A 22,722-nucleotide genomic window follows, 5' to 3' on the forward strand; every position below is an offset into this window, starting at 1 on the left:
GGGCCCCAGTTCTGTGGTTCACTGCTCCTCTTGACATCAGTCCTATCACTGGTAGCCCAAGAAAATCCACGCATAAAAATGGAGTTTGTAGTGGGACAACATTGTGTCGTACATATTTGTTTGCAGAACATCTTGTGGGAGTTTGATGGGCTCCCTATTGGTAGTGTCGGGCATTCCAGAAGCCTTGGATTCCAGATACTCAACTATTCCATATAAGACAATGGCCACCACCAGCACAGCCAAGACAATATACAGTTTGATGTAGACTTGTAAGAAAGTGCTGTAGCCAAAGGCGATGACAAATCCCAATGATTCCCACAGGCGATAATTAGCAAATGCGGCTTCTATGTGCTTTTCAAATAAAACTCCATAAAGAGCTGTAAGACAATAAAAAAGAAAAGAGGGGCAAAATATATTTGAGGCCTAAATATGACACTTATCAATGCAATTAAACTCTTTTCTGGCAAGATCATGCTGACCAAGTGGTAGTTTAGAATGTCCATGCTTAAATGTAATTCGATCTATTTATTGCTTACAGTTTGGCTGTCTTGGTTACTTGAACGAACCTACCACTAGCAACTAGTAAGGACTTGGATCAAAATAATCTTGCTTGCTAGAAGTCTCTTTTCCTTGCCTTTCAAAGCTTTCAGATAGTGGGAGGGTTAGAGAAAAAGTGTTAGTACTGTTTTGAATTTCAGCTCAGAGGCAAAGAGATGAGTTTTGAGCTGATGATTTAGCAATTCGGACAGGAGACTGGAGTATGGTTGTGCAAAAAAAAAAAAGAGATAAATTTTGGGTACAGGTTTTTTGGCCCATTCTTTTTGGATAAGCCCAAAATAAGTCGAATACTTATACCAGTAAATATGGCATTCGGGTTATTTTCGGGTTTTCCTGAAAAATTGAGGGCCATTATAGTCAATGGGGATTTTTCCAAATTCCTGGGGGGGCATTTTTGGAGGTAGAGTCCCCAAATTTGAAGCATGGCTGCAATGGACTCTCCTTCAACAGTCACCAAAGTTTGGTGAACTTTGGGACAGGGGGTCTAATTTTATGGGCCAGCAAAGGGGTCCCCCATCCCCCAGGCATTTGAGAGCCGAGCTGTCCATCAGGTTCAAAAGTTCAGCATTGTTGAGGATTGGCAGAAAAAGTCGATTCCAGGCTGGCACCTCAAAGTCTGGGGTCTGCCTTCATTTCTGGGTTGCTTTGCATGATGTCCATGCAAATGAGCTTCCAAATGGAGAAAAAAAGCTTAAATGCAAGCGAAATAAGGCACAGAAAACATTCCTTTTGGTGGCAAATGACATCCTGTAAACAGTCCTTTATTGTGGTCATGAAAAATCTGATTCAAAGAGATGGTCACCATACAGGGAAATGAAGCCTCTATTTGGGGTGACCTTCAGTTTCAGAGCAGGTTTTTTTTTGGGGGGGGGGTTGAGATTGAAGCCAGCTGAAGTCTCGACTAGGGGGGCTGTCTGAAGGAGATTGCTCATCCATGTGAATGAAGAAATCTCCTTTGGAAGCCTGGTGGTGTCGGCAGATGTTGAACCTGGCTCTTTTTATTTGGAGGGTATATCCCTCCAGATGGGACTGGGTGAGCCCCGTCTTTTAATGACTCTCCTGCTTGCAGACTAGTCTTCTGTTGGGTATTATACCTGGAAAGTTGGTCAGACCAAGTTGGCTCTGATTACACTATCCCCATCTCAAAAGGGCCCCTACTACAAGGACCTAACAAAACCAGTCAAAAAAGAAAGAAAGAAAGAAAGAAAGAAAGAAAGAAAGAAAGAAAGAAAGAAAGAAAAAGGGGAGAAAGCACACAGCCATGCGTCTAAGCAAAGGCAAATAGCCAAACTCGAAAAGCTGAATATTTATTTATTTAATATTTACAGCTTTTGCCAGAACATAGTATACAACTACAATCTTAAAAAGGATTGTAAAAGGGTAGGTATCAAATCAAAAGTATCTCCATAGCTTAACATAAATACATTAAAATGCTAAAATAGTTGCAATAAATATATTATACAACAATTTACCTAAATGTTAGTTGTGACCAATATTGACATTACCGTTATTAGTCTCTCTCAAACAGACCTTAATAGCCACTGAGCAAAAATTAGCGAATATTTATTCAGCTTTTTCAGGGAATCCACTATTCAGCTTTGGCTTTATTGCCAAGTTTTGGAGTTTGGTAAACCCAAATCCCAAAATTTACCCTAATGGCTAATTTCGGGTTTATTTATGGTTCAGGTTTATTTATATGCACAACCCTAGTCTGGAAGTTCGTGCTATTGTTTTATGGTATTTAAAGAGGGATGAGTGGTCACATTCTCTACTATAGAGGTGTATTTCTTGCTGCTATGCTTGACTTGTTCTGTTGTCTGTATTCAGGCTACTTAACAAACTAGGGTTTCTTTCTTTTCCAATAACTGCGATTCTAAACCAGGCTTAACCAAGGTTTAGAATCATTGTTCTTAGGAAAGAAACATACAATTTGTTAACATACTCACTTTGAATTAGATTTCAATTAAATAGAAGACTTCCTAAAGCGGGAAGTCTTCACTTGTGGCTTTGCTCAGAAGAATGGGTGAAGGTGAAAGGGAGCACCCCAAGAATTTAAGGTTCAGTGGAAGCGTCATTCTCTCTCTCTCTCTCTCTCTCTCTCTCTCTCTCTCTCACACACACACACACACACACACACACACACAGCGCCCTTGCCCCAAGATTTGGCAGAAAGAAAAAGTGCAAACTGCCAAATCACAATAACAAGTTAAAAGATCATTTCCAGCTTGGTAGAACAGGGTTATATGTTGTGCAATTCATGATGGAAGATATACAAAAGCATAACGTTTTCCAAAGACGCTACAGGTGTTAAAATTCATAGCACTATCCACTATTGTGTTCAGTCTCAACCAGTTAAAAGTTATAATTTAACCCTTCTCCTCCTCAAGGACTTCGTATCACACCAGTTTGAGGTTCAGACTTCCTATGTATGGTGCCTGGGTATATTCTAAACAGACTTACCTTGATTCTTTTAGATTTAACAGCCATTGACTATTCATCTACCATTTCACAATTAAAAAAGAGGGGACATGAAATTTAATTTTTCCTTGACAATATAAAGAGAAAAGTTGCCACATCTCTCACACAATTGACCAATCTACTTGGTAGCACATAACACAGTATTTGCTTCTCAGAAAGTGTCTTTAGCTGTTTTATCCAGGGAATTATATATTTATTTCATGCAGTATTATTTTGTGGACATGGTAAAACAGTGTGGGCTAGGGAGCTTACTTGATCCAGACAAAATGGGCATTTCTGTTCTTCTGTGATAATTTTATTGTATTGCTTTTGTGTCTCGACTGAGTCTGAGGCATTACATCTTGCCAATAAGAAAGCTCGTCTAAATTTATGGATATCTAACCAGCAGAAAGTCTGGCAAGGAGAAAGTTCTGTTAAAGAGTATCTGGGAGAAGCGAGGTGAACATTTTTGATTTGCGTCCTTAAACACTAAGGACCAATCCTCATTTATGATCTTATTTTGTAATTTACAGCTTGCTTTCTGAATATTATTCTTTGCAGCTTTCAGTCGTACTATTGGAAGGGAAAATCTTTTGTTAACCTACTAGTCCAGGTGGACGCAGATATATCTGAGATTAACAACTGAAACATATCAGGAATTGTTGATGGCTTATATAATTACTAGATGGGTTGTCCCCTTTCAGTGAGGCTAAATCTCTTGATAAGGGCTTACCATTGTTTTGTGTCTGCCAGATAGCACCAGAAACACCCCAGAGTGCAGGTATTATGAAGAATACAGCAAGATGCTCTTGGCGAGGTTTCCAGAGCCGTAGCGTTACCATACAGGCAAGATTGATAATTGCCGCTGTTGGAATAGGAAAGATTGAGAGAAAACAATAAAGGTTATTTATAAAGGTGGCTATTTTATAGCAGAAGAATTGTATTGTTGAATCAGACCAAGGTCCATATAGGCTATCGTTCTGTTTGTTCCAGTAGTGGCCCACAGACCACTGGAAGTGGGGTGTGGATCCTATCTTTATCCTGCCACTCCACTGAGCAAAGTTTGAAGCCTTCCTCCAGCCTAAGGAGCCTCCATCCAACTTAAGGGCCTGCAGAAAGGCTCCTTGGAAGATGGTACAATCCATCCCAGGACCAACTTAACCCCGGGCAGCATGGCCATGAATAAGATCATCTCCTTTTGTTTTTTCCCAGCTGTTGGCATTCTGAAATACAGCCTCTGTCCATGGAAAGTTCATTAACCTGTTATGGCGAATAGCCACTGAAAGACTTCTCTATGAATTTGTCTCATCCTATAAGAATTGTTTCACACAATCCCATTCCATCCCTGAGATGAGAGTTATTTCCTTGGCATTTTTCTGCTGTAGTGCATTTTAATTCCAGATCCAAGTTAAGATGTTGGTGTTAACCCTTAAAGCCCTTAACCATCTGGTACCCTTGTACCTCTAGGACTGCCTCTCCTGTTATAAAGCCCTGAGCTCCCTTCGGACATCCTCTAGGAGCCTCTTGCAGGTGCCTGGCTCCAGGATGGCTTGGTTAGCTGTCACCAGGAGAAGGGCCTTCTCAGTTGTGGCCCCTGTACTGTGGAATACACTCTCAGATGACACTCATGTAGGCTTACCATGTCCCTCTTCTTCTTTGGTGGGAGGTTTTTGGAGAGGAGGTGGTGGTGGTGGTGGGGGTTTGCGCGTTCCCGGAAGTGCTTCAGCACTTACGGTTTACACCCTGAAGTGCTGCATTGCAAAGGGCCGGTTTCCACTCAAACTCCCAGTTTGAGTGGTAAGGTCCTGTTGTGATGCGGCACTTTCGGGTGTAAAATGCACCACAAGGGGCTGTTTTCCACTCAAATGGCCCCTTGTGATGCGTTTTACACCTGGAAGTGCCACATTGCAACAGGCCTTTACTGGGAGTTTGAGTGGAAACCAGCCCTTTGCAATGCAGCACTTCTGGATGTGAACCGGAAGTGACCTGTCTCTGCCTGCACAGATTGCCCGCCAACCCTCAGCAGGTCAGCAGGCGGCCAAGTGGATTGGTGGGGGTTTGCCTGCCACCACCTGGCACTTGGCAACTCTACACTCATGCCCCGCTGGACTTGAGTGTAGAGAGCATGCAAGGCTGAATTGCTTAGGTTGTCCTTTGGAGTATAATCCACAAGTTTGGGGTGTGTTATTAGTGAGATGGTACAGCTACATATTTTAATAGTGTAATATTTTAATGTTATTTTTTGTATTTGTTAGCTGCTTTTATGTTGTTTTAATTCACTTATACTATTTAAAAGTTGTAAGTTGATATGAGGCTCTTTGAGTGAGCGGTTGACTAAAAAGTCTAATAAATAAAATAAATAAATTACTCCTTTTCATAGTAGAACATTCTCATAGGCAGAATAAAATCTAAACATAATTGCAAAAGTACCTTTACCTCAAAATGGGTCAAAGATTTGTGCCAAAATTTCTACCTTACTTAACACAAATGAAGGTCATGAGGAAATGAGACCAACAGTCTGGCTGGTGTTTTCCCTCAGTCCAAAACCTGATTAATAGACCCATTGGTCTAACCTAATGGAGTTACATTTATGGCTGCAGCTATAAAAAACTATTTATTTCAGAATTGTCTCATAAGGCTATTATAGAATAATAAACAGTTGCAGAACCACAGCAAATATATCTCATGTTTAGACCTAAACAAACTGAAGAAGATAGCAGAACCCTGACTGATTTCAGCAAGATTGAATTTTCTTTAGAAGATCTAGCTGGAAACATTTCTCATAAATCATATGTGATGTGAAACCCAGTAGGTTCAAAGAGAACCCACTCCATTAGAGCACTAGAAACAAACCGAATAGATACAATCTGACAAGCGCTTCCCCACAGACTGCCTCCCTCTATGAAGTTAATTGGATCAGCAGCTTAGCAAGTGCAGAGATCCATTAGTAGCCTTTGTTGAACCTTCCACTACAAGGATGCAACAGAAGGATTTGGATGGCCCAGGCTAGCCTGATCTCGTCAGATCTCAGAAGCTAAGACGGGTCGGCCCTGGTTAATATTTGGATGGGAGACCACCAAGGAATACCAGGGTTGCTGTGCAGTAGGGCTGTTGAATTAAAAAAAATTCGGTATAGTTTGGATTCGGCCGAATTCAGCCCGTTTAGATTCGGGATATGCCGAAGTCCGAACTCCCCCACTTCGGATCCGTTCAATTCGGCGGGAATTCAAAGTTCGGAAAAAATTCGGCTCGGGGGGGGGCATTTTTGGGGTTAGAGGTCCCAAACTTTCAGCAGAGCTTCAAAGGACGTTTATTGAAAGACTCCCCAAGTTTTGTAAAGATTGGGTCAGGGGGGGCTGAGATATGGGCCCTGAAAGGGGTCCCCCCACCCTTAATGTGCATCTCTCAGCAGAGCTTGCCGCCCATGCACAAAGCTCCCAGCCCCGACAACAGCTGAGACGTTTGCAAAGCAACTGCAAAACAACACAACCTTGTAAAACAACACCTTTGCAACAGGGAAAACCAGAAGACACACAACTGAAACCTCCCCCCTCAAACCAGGGAGCGAGAGACTCGAGGGGGAACACACACCCCAGGCAGAACCGACGAAAGCCCCCTTTGGCTTCCCCCCACCCACAGAAACTGCTCCCTCCCCACACACACACAGACTCTGCTTTCCCCCACACACACACACACATACACAGGAGAAAAATTATAGATTAAAGCCCCCAAAGGGGTCTTACTGTGGCTGTCTTCTGTTCCATCAGGACGGGCTGGGGAGGACTTGTAATCCAAGATGATTCCAATTAGACACGGGACGTTTTGCTCTGGAGATGCACACAGGATCGTCTGATCCATTCATCCCAATAGGGAAAAGGGGAAAGGGGAAAGGGGAAAGCCCATATCGCGGGACCCCCTGACCCAATGTTCACAAAACTTGGGTGGTCTCTTAAGAACACTGGTCTGAAACTCCACTCAAAGTTTGGGATCTGCATCCCCAAAAATGCGCCCCCTGCAGCCACGGAAAGAGAAAAGGGGGGGAGGCGATATTTCTGCCCCCACTGAACCCATCTTTACAAAACTTGGGTAGTATCTTAAGAATAATTGTCTGAAGCTATGCTGAAAGTTTGGGGGCTATATCCCCAAAAAAGCGCCCCCTGCAGCCACATAAATGGAAAAAGGGGGGAGGGAAAAGGGGGAGAGCCCATATCTCGAGACCCCCTGACCCAATGTTTACAAAACTTGGGGGGTATCTTAAGAAGCTTCATCTGAAGCTCCACTGAAAGTTTGGGGTCTGTACCCCCAAAAATGCGCCCCCTGCAGCCATGGAAAGAAAAAGGGGGGGAGCCCATATCTCGGGACCCCCTGACCCAATGTTTACAAAACTTGGGGGTATCTTAAGAAGCTTCATCTGAAGCTCCACTGAAAGTTTTTCAGAAAATACACCCCCTGCAGCCACAGAAAGGAGCAAATGTGCACAAGCACTCCCCACACACACACACGAGGATTTCGCTCTCTCTCTCTCTCTCCCTGGCCGGGCCGCACATCAGCTGATTCCTCCAGTACTCAATCCTGACTGATTGGCCAGAAGAAGACCCAGCTTGGCCACTGATTGGCCGGGGGAGGAGAATGCTGCTTACTGACGGTTATGCTGCTTACTGACGGCCGAATTTGCCGAATTTATTCGCGAACTCCCGAACTCGCTGAATTGGCCCCCCCGGTTGCCCGCCAGTTTTGAGTTCGGTTCCTCCCGAACTAAAACCACCGAATCAGGGGAAATTCGGCTGATTTTCAGTTCGGGCTGAACCGAATCAACAGCCCTACTGTGCAGAAGGCGGCACTGGCAAACCACCTCTGTTAGTCTCTTGCCATGAAAACCCCAAAAGGGGTCGTCATAAGTCGGCTGCGACTTGAAGGCACTTTACATACACAACAGTAGTTTATTGTAGTGAGAAAACTCATCCAGAAATGAAAACACTGTAATTTATTTCAGCTTCAGATATTTTTACAGTTGAGAGCTTAATCAAAGGTTAAAACATGTTAAAAGTGAGAGGAATCTCACTCCCCAAAACACACACTCAATGTTTCTTTCCTTGTGTTTATTGTCACAATTGAGCTGCTGAGTATTAAAAGCCAGCTGTTGAATTCTGGAGCTCTAGAGGCTTAATTATGAATTTGTGGAGGCCAAGTTAGGAGATAAGATTAAATTTCACCGAAGGGTATTGTCTCACAAGAGATTGGTTCCCAGTTGGCCATTTAAACTGTTGTACAGTCAGTCACAACTCCCAGTGTGGGCAAGTAAATATGTGGCATATTGCTTCCTAGTTTCAGAAGCACAGTGATCCCCTTTGGGTCTCTCCACAAGATGCCAATGGATAGACGGGGGAAGGAGAGACTCGTTCTCCCTAAGATAACTGGAGTGGGTCTCTCTTGGGACTGAAAGAAAATCAAGGTTCTTGATTTGAGATGAGAATCCAGAATTAACATGACGTACAACTTCTCCGGGACTCTTATTGCACCACACAAACAAAACTTTGGAGCTAGTTATGTTTCCAAGTTGTAAACAACCATTATTCCCATTATGTTTGGACCTCTGAGGCTCTGTTTGAGTGTATTAACAAACCTATTCCAATATTCTGAATAACCACAATTGTTTCCTTTCCAGCTCCAAAGTAGGAAGTGCTTTGACTTTCAACTGATCTTCTTTTGCTAGTTGTTTGTAAAAGCAACGGCCAATGATACCTAAAATGATGAGTGTATCAGATTTGTTAGACCAAAGGAAAGCTAGGTCCTTGGTTAGCCATTACATACCCAGTACAAATAGAGCTTTTCTGCCTGTGAACTGGGAAATCTTCCCAAAGAGAATCGAGCAGAGTGAATTTGTGGCTGAGAAGCAGATCATCACATAGCCAACAAAATTTATCCCAAGGGCACAGGTCACGTAGGACTAGAGAGAAGAGAAATAGACAGGAATAGTATTAATATTCATGAGAACAACTTTGGTTCTCTTCTTTGAAGCTAAATACATGAGAAAGTGGGTGAGGACCAGAAGGGCTTGTAGTTGGCAGGTGGTTTTCACCATGAAACAGCTGCTGCTAGTGGGAGTGGAGGATGGGTAAGCAGTTATCCTCCCTGAGCTGTGGGCATTGGGCCAGGGATGAAAATAAGTGCCCACCTGTGGCAAATTCTAAAACATGCTAAGGCTCTAGAGTGCCACTTAGAGCATCTGAAACCCTAGATTACATTACAATGAGGAATTCAGTTCCATTCCACATTGGACCATCCTGGCAGACTTAACCCCTTTTGGACAAAGGACAATTCAGTTTAGACCAGACCATCTATTTGTCATGGAAGTTCAGAGCCATTACCAGGTGCTTGATGGTGGTGGGACGAGACTGGATATGGCTCTGATTGCTAAAAGTAGCCTCTGACATCAGAGATGGGGATTTGCATGGGATTGGAGAAATCTGCTTGTCATTCTTAGAAAGGAATCTGGCTTAGGTTCACCTCCATTTATCATAAATATCTGTACATTTGGGATTTTCCCTTGTCTTCAGTCTTTAGTGGAAACTGGGTCCACAGGAAGTTGGGCAGTGGTTAAGGACTCCTTCAACGTCTTGTTAACACAAGGAACTCTGCATAGGCTCAGAGGCACCCGCTACAGCATAGGTGTATTTAGATCAATTAGTGCAACTATATTGCTTTTGTCGAAGGCTTTCACGGTCAGAGTTCATTGGTTCTTGTAGGTTATCCGGGAATAAGGCTTGGCTTCCTGCCCTGAAAAACCTCCAGACTAACAAAGGCTACAGTCAACAATAGCCATGCAGATTAGCTTTGGATTTCACACATTACCAGATCATTTCAGGATACAATGCTTCCATATTAACATACCACACTCTCATTAGTACATTATCTTGATACTTACAGGACAATGATTAGCACATTACGTCTGCAGGACAGTACTCAGCTCAAACCCAACCCCTCTCTGACTCTTCCTACACACTTGACACTGAGAGACACTGTCCTTCAGTGTTACTACTCTGAAGATGCCTGCCACAGCTGCTGGCGAAACGTCAGGAAAGAAAATTCCAAGACCACGGTTTACACAGCCCGGATAACCTACAAGAACCAATATATTGCTTTTCATTTGAATATCTATGTGTTGTTGTTACAGGGAAAACACACTGCATTTTTGTTTTGCCTTCTCACCCCCTTTTTAATCCAACCACCCTTCCCCCCCTTTTTTTACAATAAGCTTTTATATAAATACTTTTTTTTTGGCTTTACTTAGTACAATCTATTTCTCTGGGATATTTCTCTTAATCACTTCCCCATGTGCTAGACTGCAGGGCTGCTACCAGGTTGGTTATAAGCTATTTTGTTATTGCTCTAGTACTATGCTGAAATACTCCCTTCTCAGTAGGTCAATCTATAGGTTCTCAGGAGGTCCTGAGTGGTTGTGGTGGGTTACCAGAGTACTTTCCAGGAAATGCTTGGTCTGAAGGAGTTTCTCAGCAAGGAAAGACACCATTTCCCCCCTTTCTACCATAACACCATCTTCTCGAAGAATCCCTCACCAGCACAGTGTAGTGGTTAAGAGCAGTGGACTCTAATCTGGAGAACTGGGTTTGATTTCCCACTAGGGTTGTGCATATTGGTAAACCTGAGCTGAAAATAAGCCGAAAATTTCCATTTCGGCTTTCCCTGGCTTTCGGGTTTACCGGAAACAAAAAGCGCAGGAAAATAGCCAAGCCAAAAAGGCAATTCTCAAATAAGCTAAAAACGTATTCAGCTTATTTGGCTTTGGATATTCCCCTCAATGCAAGGAGAGCTATCTCCTTGATTCTGCTGGGACAGCCTACCTTGAATTGAGGACACCCTAAAAAGGGGGAGGGAAGAGGGACTTGAATTCTCCCAGTGGCCAGTAGGTGGTCATATCTGGGAGAACAGTGTTCTTTGGCCAATTACAGAAGCTGGAATTCTATTCAAACTTTTCTGTGCTTGGCCAAAGACTATGCAAGCTGGTCTGGTTCCCATACCTGGCCATTGCTCACTGAGCTTTGAGAGAGTTTGGCGGCAAAGCTTGGCTTTAGCTCCTGCTGCCTGATTCTCCCTCGTCCTGGTGCCTCATCCGGAGCTGACCTGCTGGATTACAACCCGCTGCTTTGATTGGATTACTTCCTGCCTGCTGCCTGGAGGAGAAGACATCGAAGGGTTTGAGATGATATCATCGTTTTAATTGTATTTGGGGCTTATTTTCTAAATTTGGCTACAAGCCAGCAGTCATGCTCAATGGGCAGAAATCCTTCCATCTATGGAAATGCTCCACTGGATCCAAGCCAATATGATGTGTTCATGTTTGTGCTCCTGAGAATGACTTGTGCCTTGTAAATACATTGCTTGAAAGTTAACTTTAGGAAGCAGGGACTCCATGCGGAATCTCATCCCTCCACTAGCCCCCATTCTTCCATCATCTCCTTTCTCTCCATCCCCCCTTTTGTCCCCATGCTGCTGATTATACTGAACATAGCTTTCCTTTTCTCCAGTGTTCTGCCACCTCTTTCCTTCCATCCTCCCACTATTGCTGTCCCATCTCCATCCTTCCTCCTCCATCCTGCTACTGTCTCTATCCTTCCTTTCCCCCCACCTTCTTCTCCCCAATTTTCCAAAATGCTGCTTCAGCATTTTAAAATGGTGGCCAAGATCACATCAGCCAGTGTCACTAGATCTTCTATTTTCTGGAAGATATGATGTCTGTGCAAGCAGAGACATGTTTCAACAGCTGGAGGAGGGGTTAACTTCTTTATTTTCTGATTTTTCTGTAAATGTGTTCCTAGGGTTGCTAGCTGGAGATCTCCTGCTATTACAACTGATCTCCAGCCAATAGAGATCAGTTCACCTGGAGAAAATGGCTGCTTTGGCAATTGGACTCTATGGCATTGAAGTCTCTCCCCTCCCTAAACTCCATCCTCCTCAGGCTCCACCCCAAAAATCTCCTGCCGGTGGCAGAGGGACCTGGCAACCCTAAGTGTTCCCCTCAGGTTGTAACCCCCCTAATCTTTGTGAGGCCTCTGCTTGTGGATTTTGTTATCTGCATGAGGGAGCCATGCTCAGAATTAGATACATAAATATAATTTGCTCGTGTACTCCCAACATGTAGAAGAGGCCTATAGTCAATTTGAGAACTAAAAAAAAAGTAAGGCAGATTTAACAGAATATCCTGAGACCCTAATGAGCACATGTGAATGTACTGAATGAATCTAATAGGTGAGATAACAGTGAACAGGATGGAAAGAACAAGAGGAGTTTCACTTGCATTCCAACCTTGGTGTAGTCACCAGCAAGGAATCCTTGTTCAAGTCCACTGTACATGGTCAAAGGAATCAGGAGACACTGGCGTACATCTTTAAGCTGTCGGAATGTTGCCAAGAAAGTAGAACAGAATGATGGTGGTGTTTTCTCTTCTTTGCTCTCTTCTTTGGTGGCTGTGATCTGATCCAGAAACACAGAGACCAGCAACACAGCTAGCACCCCGCTACCTTCAGATTCAAAGGATAATTGCAATAATAATATGAGAATTGAAATGTGAAAGAAAATTGCTTTATTATTATCAAAGTTCTGTTGTGGGGTCAGGTCCCTTGATAAGCATGTGCCCCTAACTTAAATTGAGCCTTGGAGGCAAAGGAATTTAAATATAATCTCGGGTTATTCAGGAAGCAGCTATCCGGCTTTGACCGATTCCCCTTTTTTGCATTCTGTTGACATTAAACCTAGGAAAAGCCAAATTGGGATATTTCAGGTTTATTTTCAGCTTGCATTAATTTCTCATGCAAACAAAGTGATGCTCAAAATCCTACAACAAAGACTGTTACCATATATGGAACAAGAAATGTATGATGTTCAAGCTGGATTCTGAAGAGGAAGAGGCACTAGAGATCATACTGTAAACTTACGTTGGTTAGTGGAGCATACGAGAGAATTTCAGAAGAAAATCAGCTTGTGTTTCATAGATTACAGCAAAGCTTTTGACTGCATGGATCATGAAAAGCTGTGACTAGTTTTAAAGGAAATGGGTGTGCCACAAAATCTGATCGTTTTGATGTGCAACCTGTTTTCTAGACAAGAGGCCACAGTTAGGACAGAATATGGAGAAACAGAATGGTTTCCAATTGGCAAAGGTGTTAGACAAGAATGTATTTCATCTCCCTACCTCTTCAGTCTGTATGAAGAACATATCATTAGGAAAGCTGGATTAGATTTAGAGGAAGGTGGAGTGAAAATTGTGGGGACAATTTGAGATATGCCGATGATACTACATTACTGGCAGAAAATAGCAAAAACCTGAAACTACTACTGCTGAAAGTTAAAAGAGAAAGTGCCAAAGCAGGACTGTAGCTGAACATCAAGAAGACAAAAGTTATGACTACAAGAGAATTACACAACTTTAAGGTTGACAATGAGGAAATTGAAATTATTGAAGAGTTTCTATTCCTTGGTTCCATCATCAACCAAAAGGGAGACTGCAGCCAAGAAATCAGAAGGAGATTGAGACTAGGAAGGGCAGCCATGAAGGAGCTAGAAAATATTTTGAAGTGTAAGGATGTGTCACTGGCCACCAAGACTAAATTAATTCATGCCATCGTATTCCCTATTACTATGTATGGGTGTGAGAGCTGGACAATGAAGAAAGCTGATAGGAAAATAGATTCCTTTGAAATATGGGGTTGGAGAAGAGTGTTACAGATACCCTGGACTGCCAAAAAAACAAATCAGTGGGTTTTAGATCAATCAAGCCTGAACTGACCCTAGAAGCTAAAATGACTAAACTGAGGCTGTTGTACTTTGGACATATTATGAGAAGACAAGAGTCACTGGAAAAGACAATCATGCTGGAAAAGTTGAAGGAAACAGGAAAAGAGGAAGACCCAGCAAGAGATGGATTAACTCTGTAAAGGAAGCCACGGCCCTCAATTTGCTGTTAGGACACTTTGGATGACATTGGTTCATAGGGTTGAGTCGGGAACAACTTGATGGCACTTAACACACACGCACAAACCCGATATACATAGCCCTAATGGGGAGTGGATAATGATATATGTTACCCTGAGCTCTTTGGAGGACAGGTGAGATAAAAATTTTTCCAGAAGATTCTGGAAAATTGAAAACATGAAATTTCAAAGATTAATTATTACTGTATGATTTTTTGAACTTACAATGTTTGTTAAATATAACTTCACACGTCAAATATCAAATATTGTTAAATATCAGAGGGTAGCTGTGTTGGTCTGCAGTAGAACACCTAGATCCGAGTCCAGTAGCTCTTTAGAGACCAACAAGACCAACAGCATACCTGGTCACACTACATAGCTAACCGACACAGTCAGCAGCAGACATTTCTTGTCATCTCTCTGGCAGATATTTTACATATGTCTCCTTTTGATATCCTTTGTCAACATTTATACATCATGCCATACTAAAAAGAAGTTTTGAATTTGTAAAATGGGAAAATAGGATAGGTAAATCAATCCTGTTATTTTAAAGACAATTAAAATACATTTAAATTGAGGAATTTTTGACAACAACCACCTTGGTTTTTACAGACTGCTACTGAGCTTGTGAGACTAATGCAGCAAATCAAAGCTTAATCAGTGAAACAAGTGCAAATTTAATTTATATAGACTGTCATGTATATTACATGAGAACCTGAGACCATCTACCTGTATAAATTCCAAGCAGAGTGTAGATTAAAGTATCACTTGGTTTTCTTGGAGCTCCAGTGTCATTTCCATCTAGTTTCTCCACGCAGTCAAATGCACCACAGCATGCCAGCTCTGCTTCTGAGATTTCTGCTCATCCGTTAACAAACCAAAGCAAAAGAAGCAAAAGAAGAACTTCTTAGCAGTTTCAGTACAGGTCAAAATTAAGGCAATAAGAGGCAACCAACCAAGATTATATGGTAGTGGTTTTCGAATGTATTCCTAGCAGGTCTGAGGGTCATTTCCTTCCAGACAGATCAAAGAATAATACCATCCATGTCATGTGTCAAGGCTGAACCTGCCTTGGTGCAGTAACGTAACCAAGTTTACCTGGGTTTGGTTCCAGTAACTCCCCGAGGAACACAAACCATACAGCAAAAGAAGGCTTTATTAAAGAAATTTAAGAAAGACTATTAAAACAAGACATACAGCTCAGTGGCAGTGAAATGCACACACACACAAACTAACAAAGCTGGCTAGCTATTAAATAAATAAATAAAGTAAATAAACAAACCAAGGTACACGCCTAACACATACTGGGCAAGACTAATTAAACTTTTTGAAAGATTATTTGAACGTTAGTGTTACAGGACAAATTCAATGGAAAAATTAAGCTAAATATAAGTAGGTATAATATTGTGGGCTGAACCGAGCTATACTGTAACAGGCGAGAAAGTTTTGAATTGGTATAGTTACAAATACTAAGATTATTTGTATCATAGGTGGGATCTTTTTCCCTTCCCCTGCCTGTTCCTCCATGTTTATGTATGTATTGTATATATATAGATATATTTTTTCTTTTCTTCTCAAAAATGAATAAAAAGATATTAAAAAAAAAACTGACTAGCTATCATACTTACTGGAGTCCTAGCACAGCACAGTTGTTTCTTCAGGCAAAAACGTTTCCAGAGTATAGTATGAAATAACTTCTTGGTAGCAAGTAAGGATAAGAAGGAAAGGGATTAAGGAATCTTCTCTCTAGCTAAGTTTATAGAAAATTGTAACCTCCTGACCTTAACCAATCATTGGACAGTATCCATGGAGTATCCAGCTCCTCTACGTTACAGGAGTGTTTCTGCTACACTGCGCAGGTTTTATGTGTGGTGGTAGTTAAGCAGAGTCCAGGATTTTTCAGAAGCTACTAGAGAAGTGACGGCTGTGTGTGAGTAATGGCGCAACAATCTTTTATCCCGGTGGATAAACTCACCTCAGAGAATTACCACGTTTGGTCTGTGAGGTTGGAGCAATATCTGAAAAGGGAAGATTTATGGGATGCGGATTGACTAAGGATTGAACAAAGGATACTATCATGACATCATACTCCTGTATTTTTAAAATAAACTGCTTCTCATTTTCTTTTTGGTCCTCCCTGTTATCCCTGCAATGGATTCTGCATTATTCTATTTGACACTGTCTCCCAGTTTGCAAAGGCAGTAATTGGGAGGGAAGGTAATCTACTTTGTTGTAGCCTATAGCATACCCAAGTCTTAACAGAAAAAGAAAGGGAAGATGTATTTACCTCTGTTAGTAGACTGGCCAAACACTAAAGAAGATGTAAGATTTCCCCAGACTCCAGAGGATTGGAATATCAGAAAGAAGATCCCAAAATACTGGTTGATAACATCTTTTCCAATTTTTCCTGCTTTCTGGGCATGTGAGTTACCAGCAATGGTGAGATATGTGCATTTAGCAGACCACATAGGTGCTCCTCCCAGACCCAAGATCACAGATGTTGGGATCAGTGTATACCTGCCAAAAACACATTGTTATCTCTTTTAAGCACTAACTAGCCTTGAAAGGCAAGCCAAAGCCTGTTTATTAAAGTACTACGTTGTGAATACTGAGTCATACAAACAATATGTACGCCAACATAGAACAGTAAAGTGGTTAGATTAGATCTAAGAGATCCAGGTTCCTTAAGCTGCCATGGAAGTTCACTGAGTGACCATGGACCAGTCTCTTCCTCCCTCCCTAACCTATTTGTTGTTGTTATGATAAAATAGAAGAGAACAATGTTGTAAGATACCTTTGCTCACCTCTGGGGAGAAAAGCAAGGTATAAAGTAAAATTCTCAGACTTTATCATTATCTATTTTTTCAAATAATTATGTGCTAAGACAGACAAGGAATTAGACAATATGAAATACCCACAACCATCATATCTTTACCAACCTTCCCATTGTAAGTGAGTATCTCAACATGTCTTGGCCCTTTCATCAAGAACAGGGTGATTTTTTAATCATATTCAACTCATGTTAAATGAAGCAATACAAATGAAACAATATAAACCATACAACATTTTTTAAACACTCATGGAGTTATGGGAGAAAGTTTAAATCCATTGGGAATCCTCACGTATTATTAATGGAAAAAGTGAGCAAGAACAGGCAGAAACAATGTGGAGTTCCCAGAACACTGTTTCCCATACATTCATTATTGGGCTCATACGAGCAAAGACATCTTGGGAGTTCTGGAGAAACAAGCAGTTCACTTTCCTCACCGGTAAGGAAGAGGTGTTTATATCCTATTGAAAGATGGATTTGCTCCACAGAAATGACAATAGATGACTGGAAGGAAGAAAACTGAGAGGCCGTGGTTTGGTGGTTAGAGTGTAGGAAGTCCCAGGTTCCTGCTTGGTCATGAAACTCACTAGGTGGGTGACCTGGGTCAGTCATTCTTCGCCTAACAACCTCATACATTGTGCAGTGCAGAATGGAAGAACAAGGTCTGGATGAAGGGCAGGATAAATAAGTAATGCGTTGCTTACATGAGCCCAACTCATATTTTCTGTTTCTGTAGTGCACTTGAGTAGAAATGAAGGTGCCAGGATAACAGAACAGTTGGTCAAGTTGTTTTTTCCTCATACCTCATTCTATCAAGTATAAATATACTTAAGCACCAGTTGTTAGATGCTGCATTTATGGGCTTCCACTATGCTTAACGTGGCTCAGGGCTTTGTTTACTAAAGGAAGAGAAGCTAGTGATCACCTAGATTACAGGAGCACTGGTTGTACACAGGCCTAGCTTAAAGAACAGGCTCTACAGCATGTGTTTACTCTGCTTTCTCATTCTTGGTCAGATTTCTTATCAAACAGTCTGGCTGTGCTTAGCTGTTTTGTTCCAATGAGGGTTCGTGGAAGTGTAGTGGAGGGAAAGAGAACACAGAAAATAGCACAGATCAGAGAAGCTGTGGCAGCAGCTGACCTCAGTTACAAGTTGTAATGTCGGAGAATAGATTGAAAACTAAGATCTGAACACCGTCTAATTACTGGGACAATTCTAAACTAAAGCCAATCTTGTATTCCTTGTCACTAATCAATAGCAAAGCTACTGTTCCTTACTACATTTCAATTCTTCGTCATCAGGCAGAGGACGATCAGTCTTGAATCTGTAGAAAGAAGGATGGAAGCCAGGCAAGAAGGAAAGAAAGACGCACAGAAGTTCAGGATGCATCATCTCCCCTCTTACTCCAAGTCAAAGGAGAGGGCTGGATCAGGAAGTGACATGAAGCTTTCAAATGACCAGGAGTGTCATCATGTCTTCTATTCTTCTCTCTTTTGGTCATTAAAATGTGTTATCTCCAGACTGTGGATTGCAAGAGGAGTAGAGTCCTGGTTCTTGGTGGGCCACTGGCAGCCCAGAACTGGTTCTTAGAGGGACACTGGCAGCTCAGAGCAAACTGTGCTGAGCCCAAGAATCCCTGGCAATGCTCCAGAGGCCACTTGGCTCAGACCTCAGTAGCAGTGATGGCCATAGGTTGACGTGGTCTGTTCCCATGCCACCAGTGGCAACACAGGAGGAAGAAATGAGGGATCCTCCCCCATCACTGCAACTGACCAAGCCCTAGCTGAGCAGTCTCTACATCACAGGGACTACTTGGCTGGCTTTCTGCCAGGAGATTTTAACACCCCAAACTGCCCCAGAAAAAAGCATTAACTTAGGCTCTACCCATAAAAATAAGATGCTAAGATATTAAGGTCCTCAAAATTATGAAAAATAGTTTGCATTCAGTGATGCTGTAATCTTTCAGTGAAGAAGGGCCTTCTGTTTATTGAATATTTTCACCTTGGAATTTGCATGAGCATCAGGGTTGCCAACTTTTAATCTGACCCAGCTAGTTGTCCTTTTATACTAGTTTGATCAGTTTCATCTGCAGCCAATATCAGTTCCATGCCATGAAAAGCTTATATGGCCCATTTCTACTTATTAAGTCTCTGTTAAAGGGACAGGACATTTTTTTCCTGGTTAGTTGGCAACCCTAATGAGCATCTATGAAGCTGCCTTATACTGAATCAGAACATTGGCCCATCCATGTCAGTATTGTTTACTTATACTGGCAGTGGCTGTCCAGGGTCTCAGATAGAGGTCTTTCACATCGCCTACCACATGATCCTTTTAACTGGTGATGCTGGGGATTGAATCTGAGACCTTCTGCATGCAAAGCAGATGCACTACCACTGAGTCATGGCCCCTCAGATGGTGATAGCCTGTTGATTAGATTGACAGTATTTTCAAGTCGTCGTCCCCCCCCAACAAAGACTACAGATTTCATAGGAATCAGTAATACCAGCTGGCATGGAAGTTGCCCAAGGAGAATGCAATATAGCAGCACATGGAGCCTACAATGGTCCATTTGCATCCAAATTTCTTAATGATCATTGGTGGGAGAAACATGGAAGACAGGATAAGAGCTCCATAGACAACGCTCAGAGAAGCAACGCCCAGGCCATTTTCAGAGTGGAGACTGCTCTGTAGAGACAAAAATGCAACAGATGGAAACATTTACAGCAAACAGTTGGAGACTTGGAGTGAAGGGCAAGAAAGCACCTTCATTTACTGACTGATTTTTATTTTACAAAATGTATGCCCCCATCTTTCCACCCTCATTTACTACAGATGTTAGAGGAAGAACCCCACCTTAGTCAAAAAAGGAGTTAAGCAGAGCCAGTCTGTTCATAGGAATGCCTAGAAGCAATGGAAATGCAATGCTCCTGCAGTTGTTGGGAGAGGGCTATCCTGCTCTGGAAGCAAAACGTCTTGGACAGAAGGGAAAGAAAAGCCCACTCCTTTCATTCCATCTCCACCGCCTAACACTGCAAGTGGAACTATGGGACTCAGAGGCCATTTATGCTTAGTTATTAGCCGTGCAATCCCCGCAAAAGTGCCCTGGGTCTTATTTTGAGTTCTTCATGTTTTTTCCACCCTTCAGGGGTCACCCACAGCTGCCCCACACTTGGCCTGTGGTTTCAATTACCTGTTTCATCACAAATTTAAAAGTTTTTCCGAGCCCAGAGTGAAGCAAATCTAGGCAAAAATTGTGAATAGTTACTACTTTGGTTTTCTCTTAACATGCCCCTGAATGCCCCCAAACTCATTTCCCCTCCTCCTCCAGCTGGCCTCCCTCCTGTAGTATCCCCCAATCACCACTTTTGTTGCAGTATTGCAAACTTGAGTTCCCGTCTCCAGTTGGTCCCCCACATTGGCCCCCCATCCTTCTTTTAATTTTTTTTTGTATTTTTAATGTGGTTATTTATGCAGCAATAACATTTCATAATTGAACTGATCAGCACCCCCCGCAAACTGACACAATCTGCCAAACAGATAGGAGCAGCCAAGGAAAGGACACTGGATCTTCCATGCCCCCTCTCCAATTCTGCAATTCAGCCATTTTGTTACCCCCTGACCCAATTGCTAGGAGAGACCATGGAAGTTCCAGAGCCTTCTTTCAGCTGTTCATCTCTGGATTCATATTAGTTGATTTGCTGCCATATCGATATAAATGCACCGATAAATAAAAACAAACAACAACAAAAGACAAGAACACATGCTTGTGTTCTGCGCTTGGTTGTGAATTGCTTGCTTGGGCTTGAGGCAGGCAGCCAGCAAATCGCCCCTCTTCCACCTCACACCTGCTGGGGGCTGGCCTGATGGCCACCTGCCTACTCATCCTCTCAGCGCCACCATCACCACTGCAGCAGTGCCTCAGAGTCCCTCTGCTGGGAAGATGGAAGGGAAGGGGGGAGGGGGATTTCTAATGGAGAGTTTATTTGGTTTTTTAAAAAGCAGCCCGATCACGAGGCGGCGGAGGGGGGCAGGGGAGATTGCTCGAGCCGGGCGTCCCTCTCGCTCTTTCTCTCTCGTCAAACCTCCCTCCACTTTTTCTCCCCCGTCTCTCCCTTGCTCCTCCCCCTTCACAGAATTTCACTGCACTCAGTTGCTGCAGTGCGCAATGGGCACGAAGCATGCACGTGCCATTGTCCTCTCCTCCCGGCAGCCAATATTAAAATCTGGGAACAGAGCCGGCTTCCCACCTCCATCCCCACCTCATAGGCGTCCTTTCTGGTCTCTGGTCAGTTACGACAGTGAGTATTAAAATCAGGGATCGGAGAATATCAAATGACCCCGCAGCGGGGCTGACGGGGCTGGTGACGTATTAAAACAAAACCATAGCAAATTATACAGTAGTGTTTTCAGGGGGGAGGGACTCTGACACCCTGCATTTTCACTGATGATATCTTCATTGCAGAAATTTACTCCTGGTACTCCTAGAATTTCTTCTAGGCAATAAGCACCCATGCATAGGGTTTTTAAAATTTGGTTTAGAAAACTGTGCATCTAGTGAGTGGCAAAATCTTCCCTGTGTAAATGGCCAGTGCCTTAGGGACCGCTTTGCTATGAGAAAAGTATTCTTTATTGGGGACAGGGAGCCCACACTCTTTCTTACCAGGCACAAAAGGTGTTGGCTGGTCTTCCAAATTTTGCAAGTAATATGGCATTTCTGTTTCCCCACCTTATGTACCTAGACTTTTTGAGTTTTTCGGGCTATATTCAGTTCATTTTTAGTTTTTATAGCTCATCTTTCAATCTACATTGTTAACTTCACATGCCTACTTCAAAGCTACTACTCAAGCAAGATATCTTTCCTGTACGGACTGCCATCATCCTAGGAGAAGAAGTGCCGTAATTAAGTCCTCTCACCTGTAGGCTCTGAAGCCCTCTGTAAGCAGTAAACAGAAGCAAGAATCCAAAAGAGACAACAAGAATATTCTTCAGATACTTTTCCATTTTGGGGTGAGACAAGATGAAAATCTAGCAGTTTAAGGTCTTCAGGGAATCATTCAATTTGCAGAGAGTTCAGGAACGTTGGGAAAAATAGCAGTTTCACTTCACCTATAAAGCTAAAATGTTGCATTAATCTTTTAGATAATGGTTAACGAAATCAATGAACTTTAGTTTCTGTAATGTTGAAAAATCCATAGTCACTTGTTACGTATTTTCCTGCTGAGAATCATTGGCAGGACTCCAGGGACAAGTTTTTTAAAATATGCATTAAAGTTGGCTTACCGCAGTAAGAAGCAAACTACATAAAATGTACAAATCCAATAATATTTAAAATTCACACACTGCGTAACAAACAAACAGATACGAGTTCTAAAAGTAGGCTAACTAGTAATCTCTTAAATTCCCGTTCTGCTCTGGGGTAAAAGTATGGCTCAATTTGGCCTTCCTAGTGGTACACACCAGTCTGCAAAACCTGGCCACCTGTTTTGTTATCTCTGGTGAGGCATCATTGAGAAATTTTATTTTACTCTATCTACTTCATTTAAGCCTGTGCTTTTCTCTAAAAGAGGGCTTACTGCAGTAAGAAGCAAACTAAAAGTCCTAGGCCTCCTCCCTCAGAATCTGCGGGAAATGGGTTATACAGCCGCCAGACAAGTAGTGAAACAAAGAGTAATAGACATAGAAAGACAGACAGATCTGGGACATGCACCTTTATTCAGAGCACTGGTAAACACTAAATATCAAACCTGCCCGGCAGAATACCTTTCAAGGGTAGAAGCAATCAATAACAGGAGAGCTTTTACCTTAGCACGCTGTTCGGCCCTGCCCTCGGCCCTTTTGGAGGGATTTTTTTTTTTAAATCCCTTACAAAGGTTATGTCCTTGTGCCTC

At 42.4% G+C, this 22,722-nt stretch overlaps 1 protein-coding gene across 1 annotated transcript; it reads right to left on the reverse strand.

Annotated features, from left to right (window-relative positions):
- Positions 1-45: 45 nt before the first annotated feature.
- Positions 46-21,878, reverse strand: LOC130480694 (protein unc-93 homolog A-like). The gene is made up of 8 exons (XM_056853318.1): positions 21,749-21,878; positions 19,338-19,519; positions 16,291-16,520; positions 14,733-14,861; positions 12,340-12,554; positions 8,827-8,962; positions 3,749-3,880; positions 46-377 (listed from the first exon to the last, which is right to left on the reverse strand). Exons 1-8 carry the CDS (start codon positions 21,833-21,835, stop codon positions 46-48), a joined length of 1,443 nt encoding a protein of 480 aa, XP_056709296.1. The 5' UTR covers positions 21,836-21,878.
- Between the last annotated feature and the right edge of the window lie 844 nt (positions 21,879-22,722).

The sequence above is a fragment of the Euleptes europaea genome, chromosome 7, assembly GCF_029931775.1.
Source record: "Euleptes europaea isolate rEulEur1 chromosome 7, rEulEur1.hap1, whole genome shotgun sequence".
Classification (NCBI taxonomy): Eukaryota; Metazoa; Chordata; class Lepidosauria; order Squamata; family Sphaerodactylidae; genus Euleptes; species Euleptes europaea.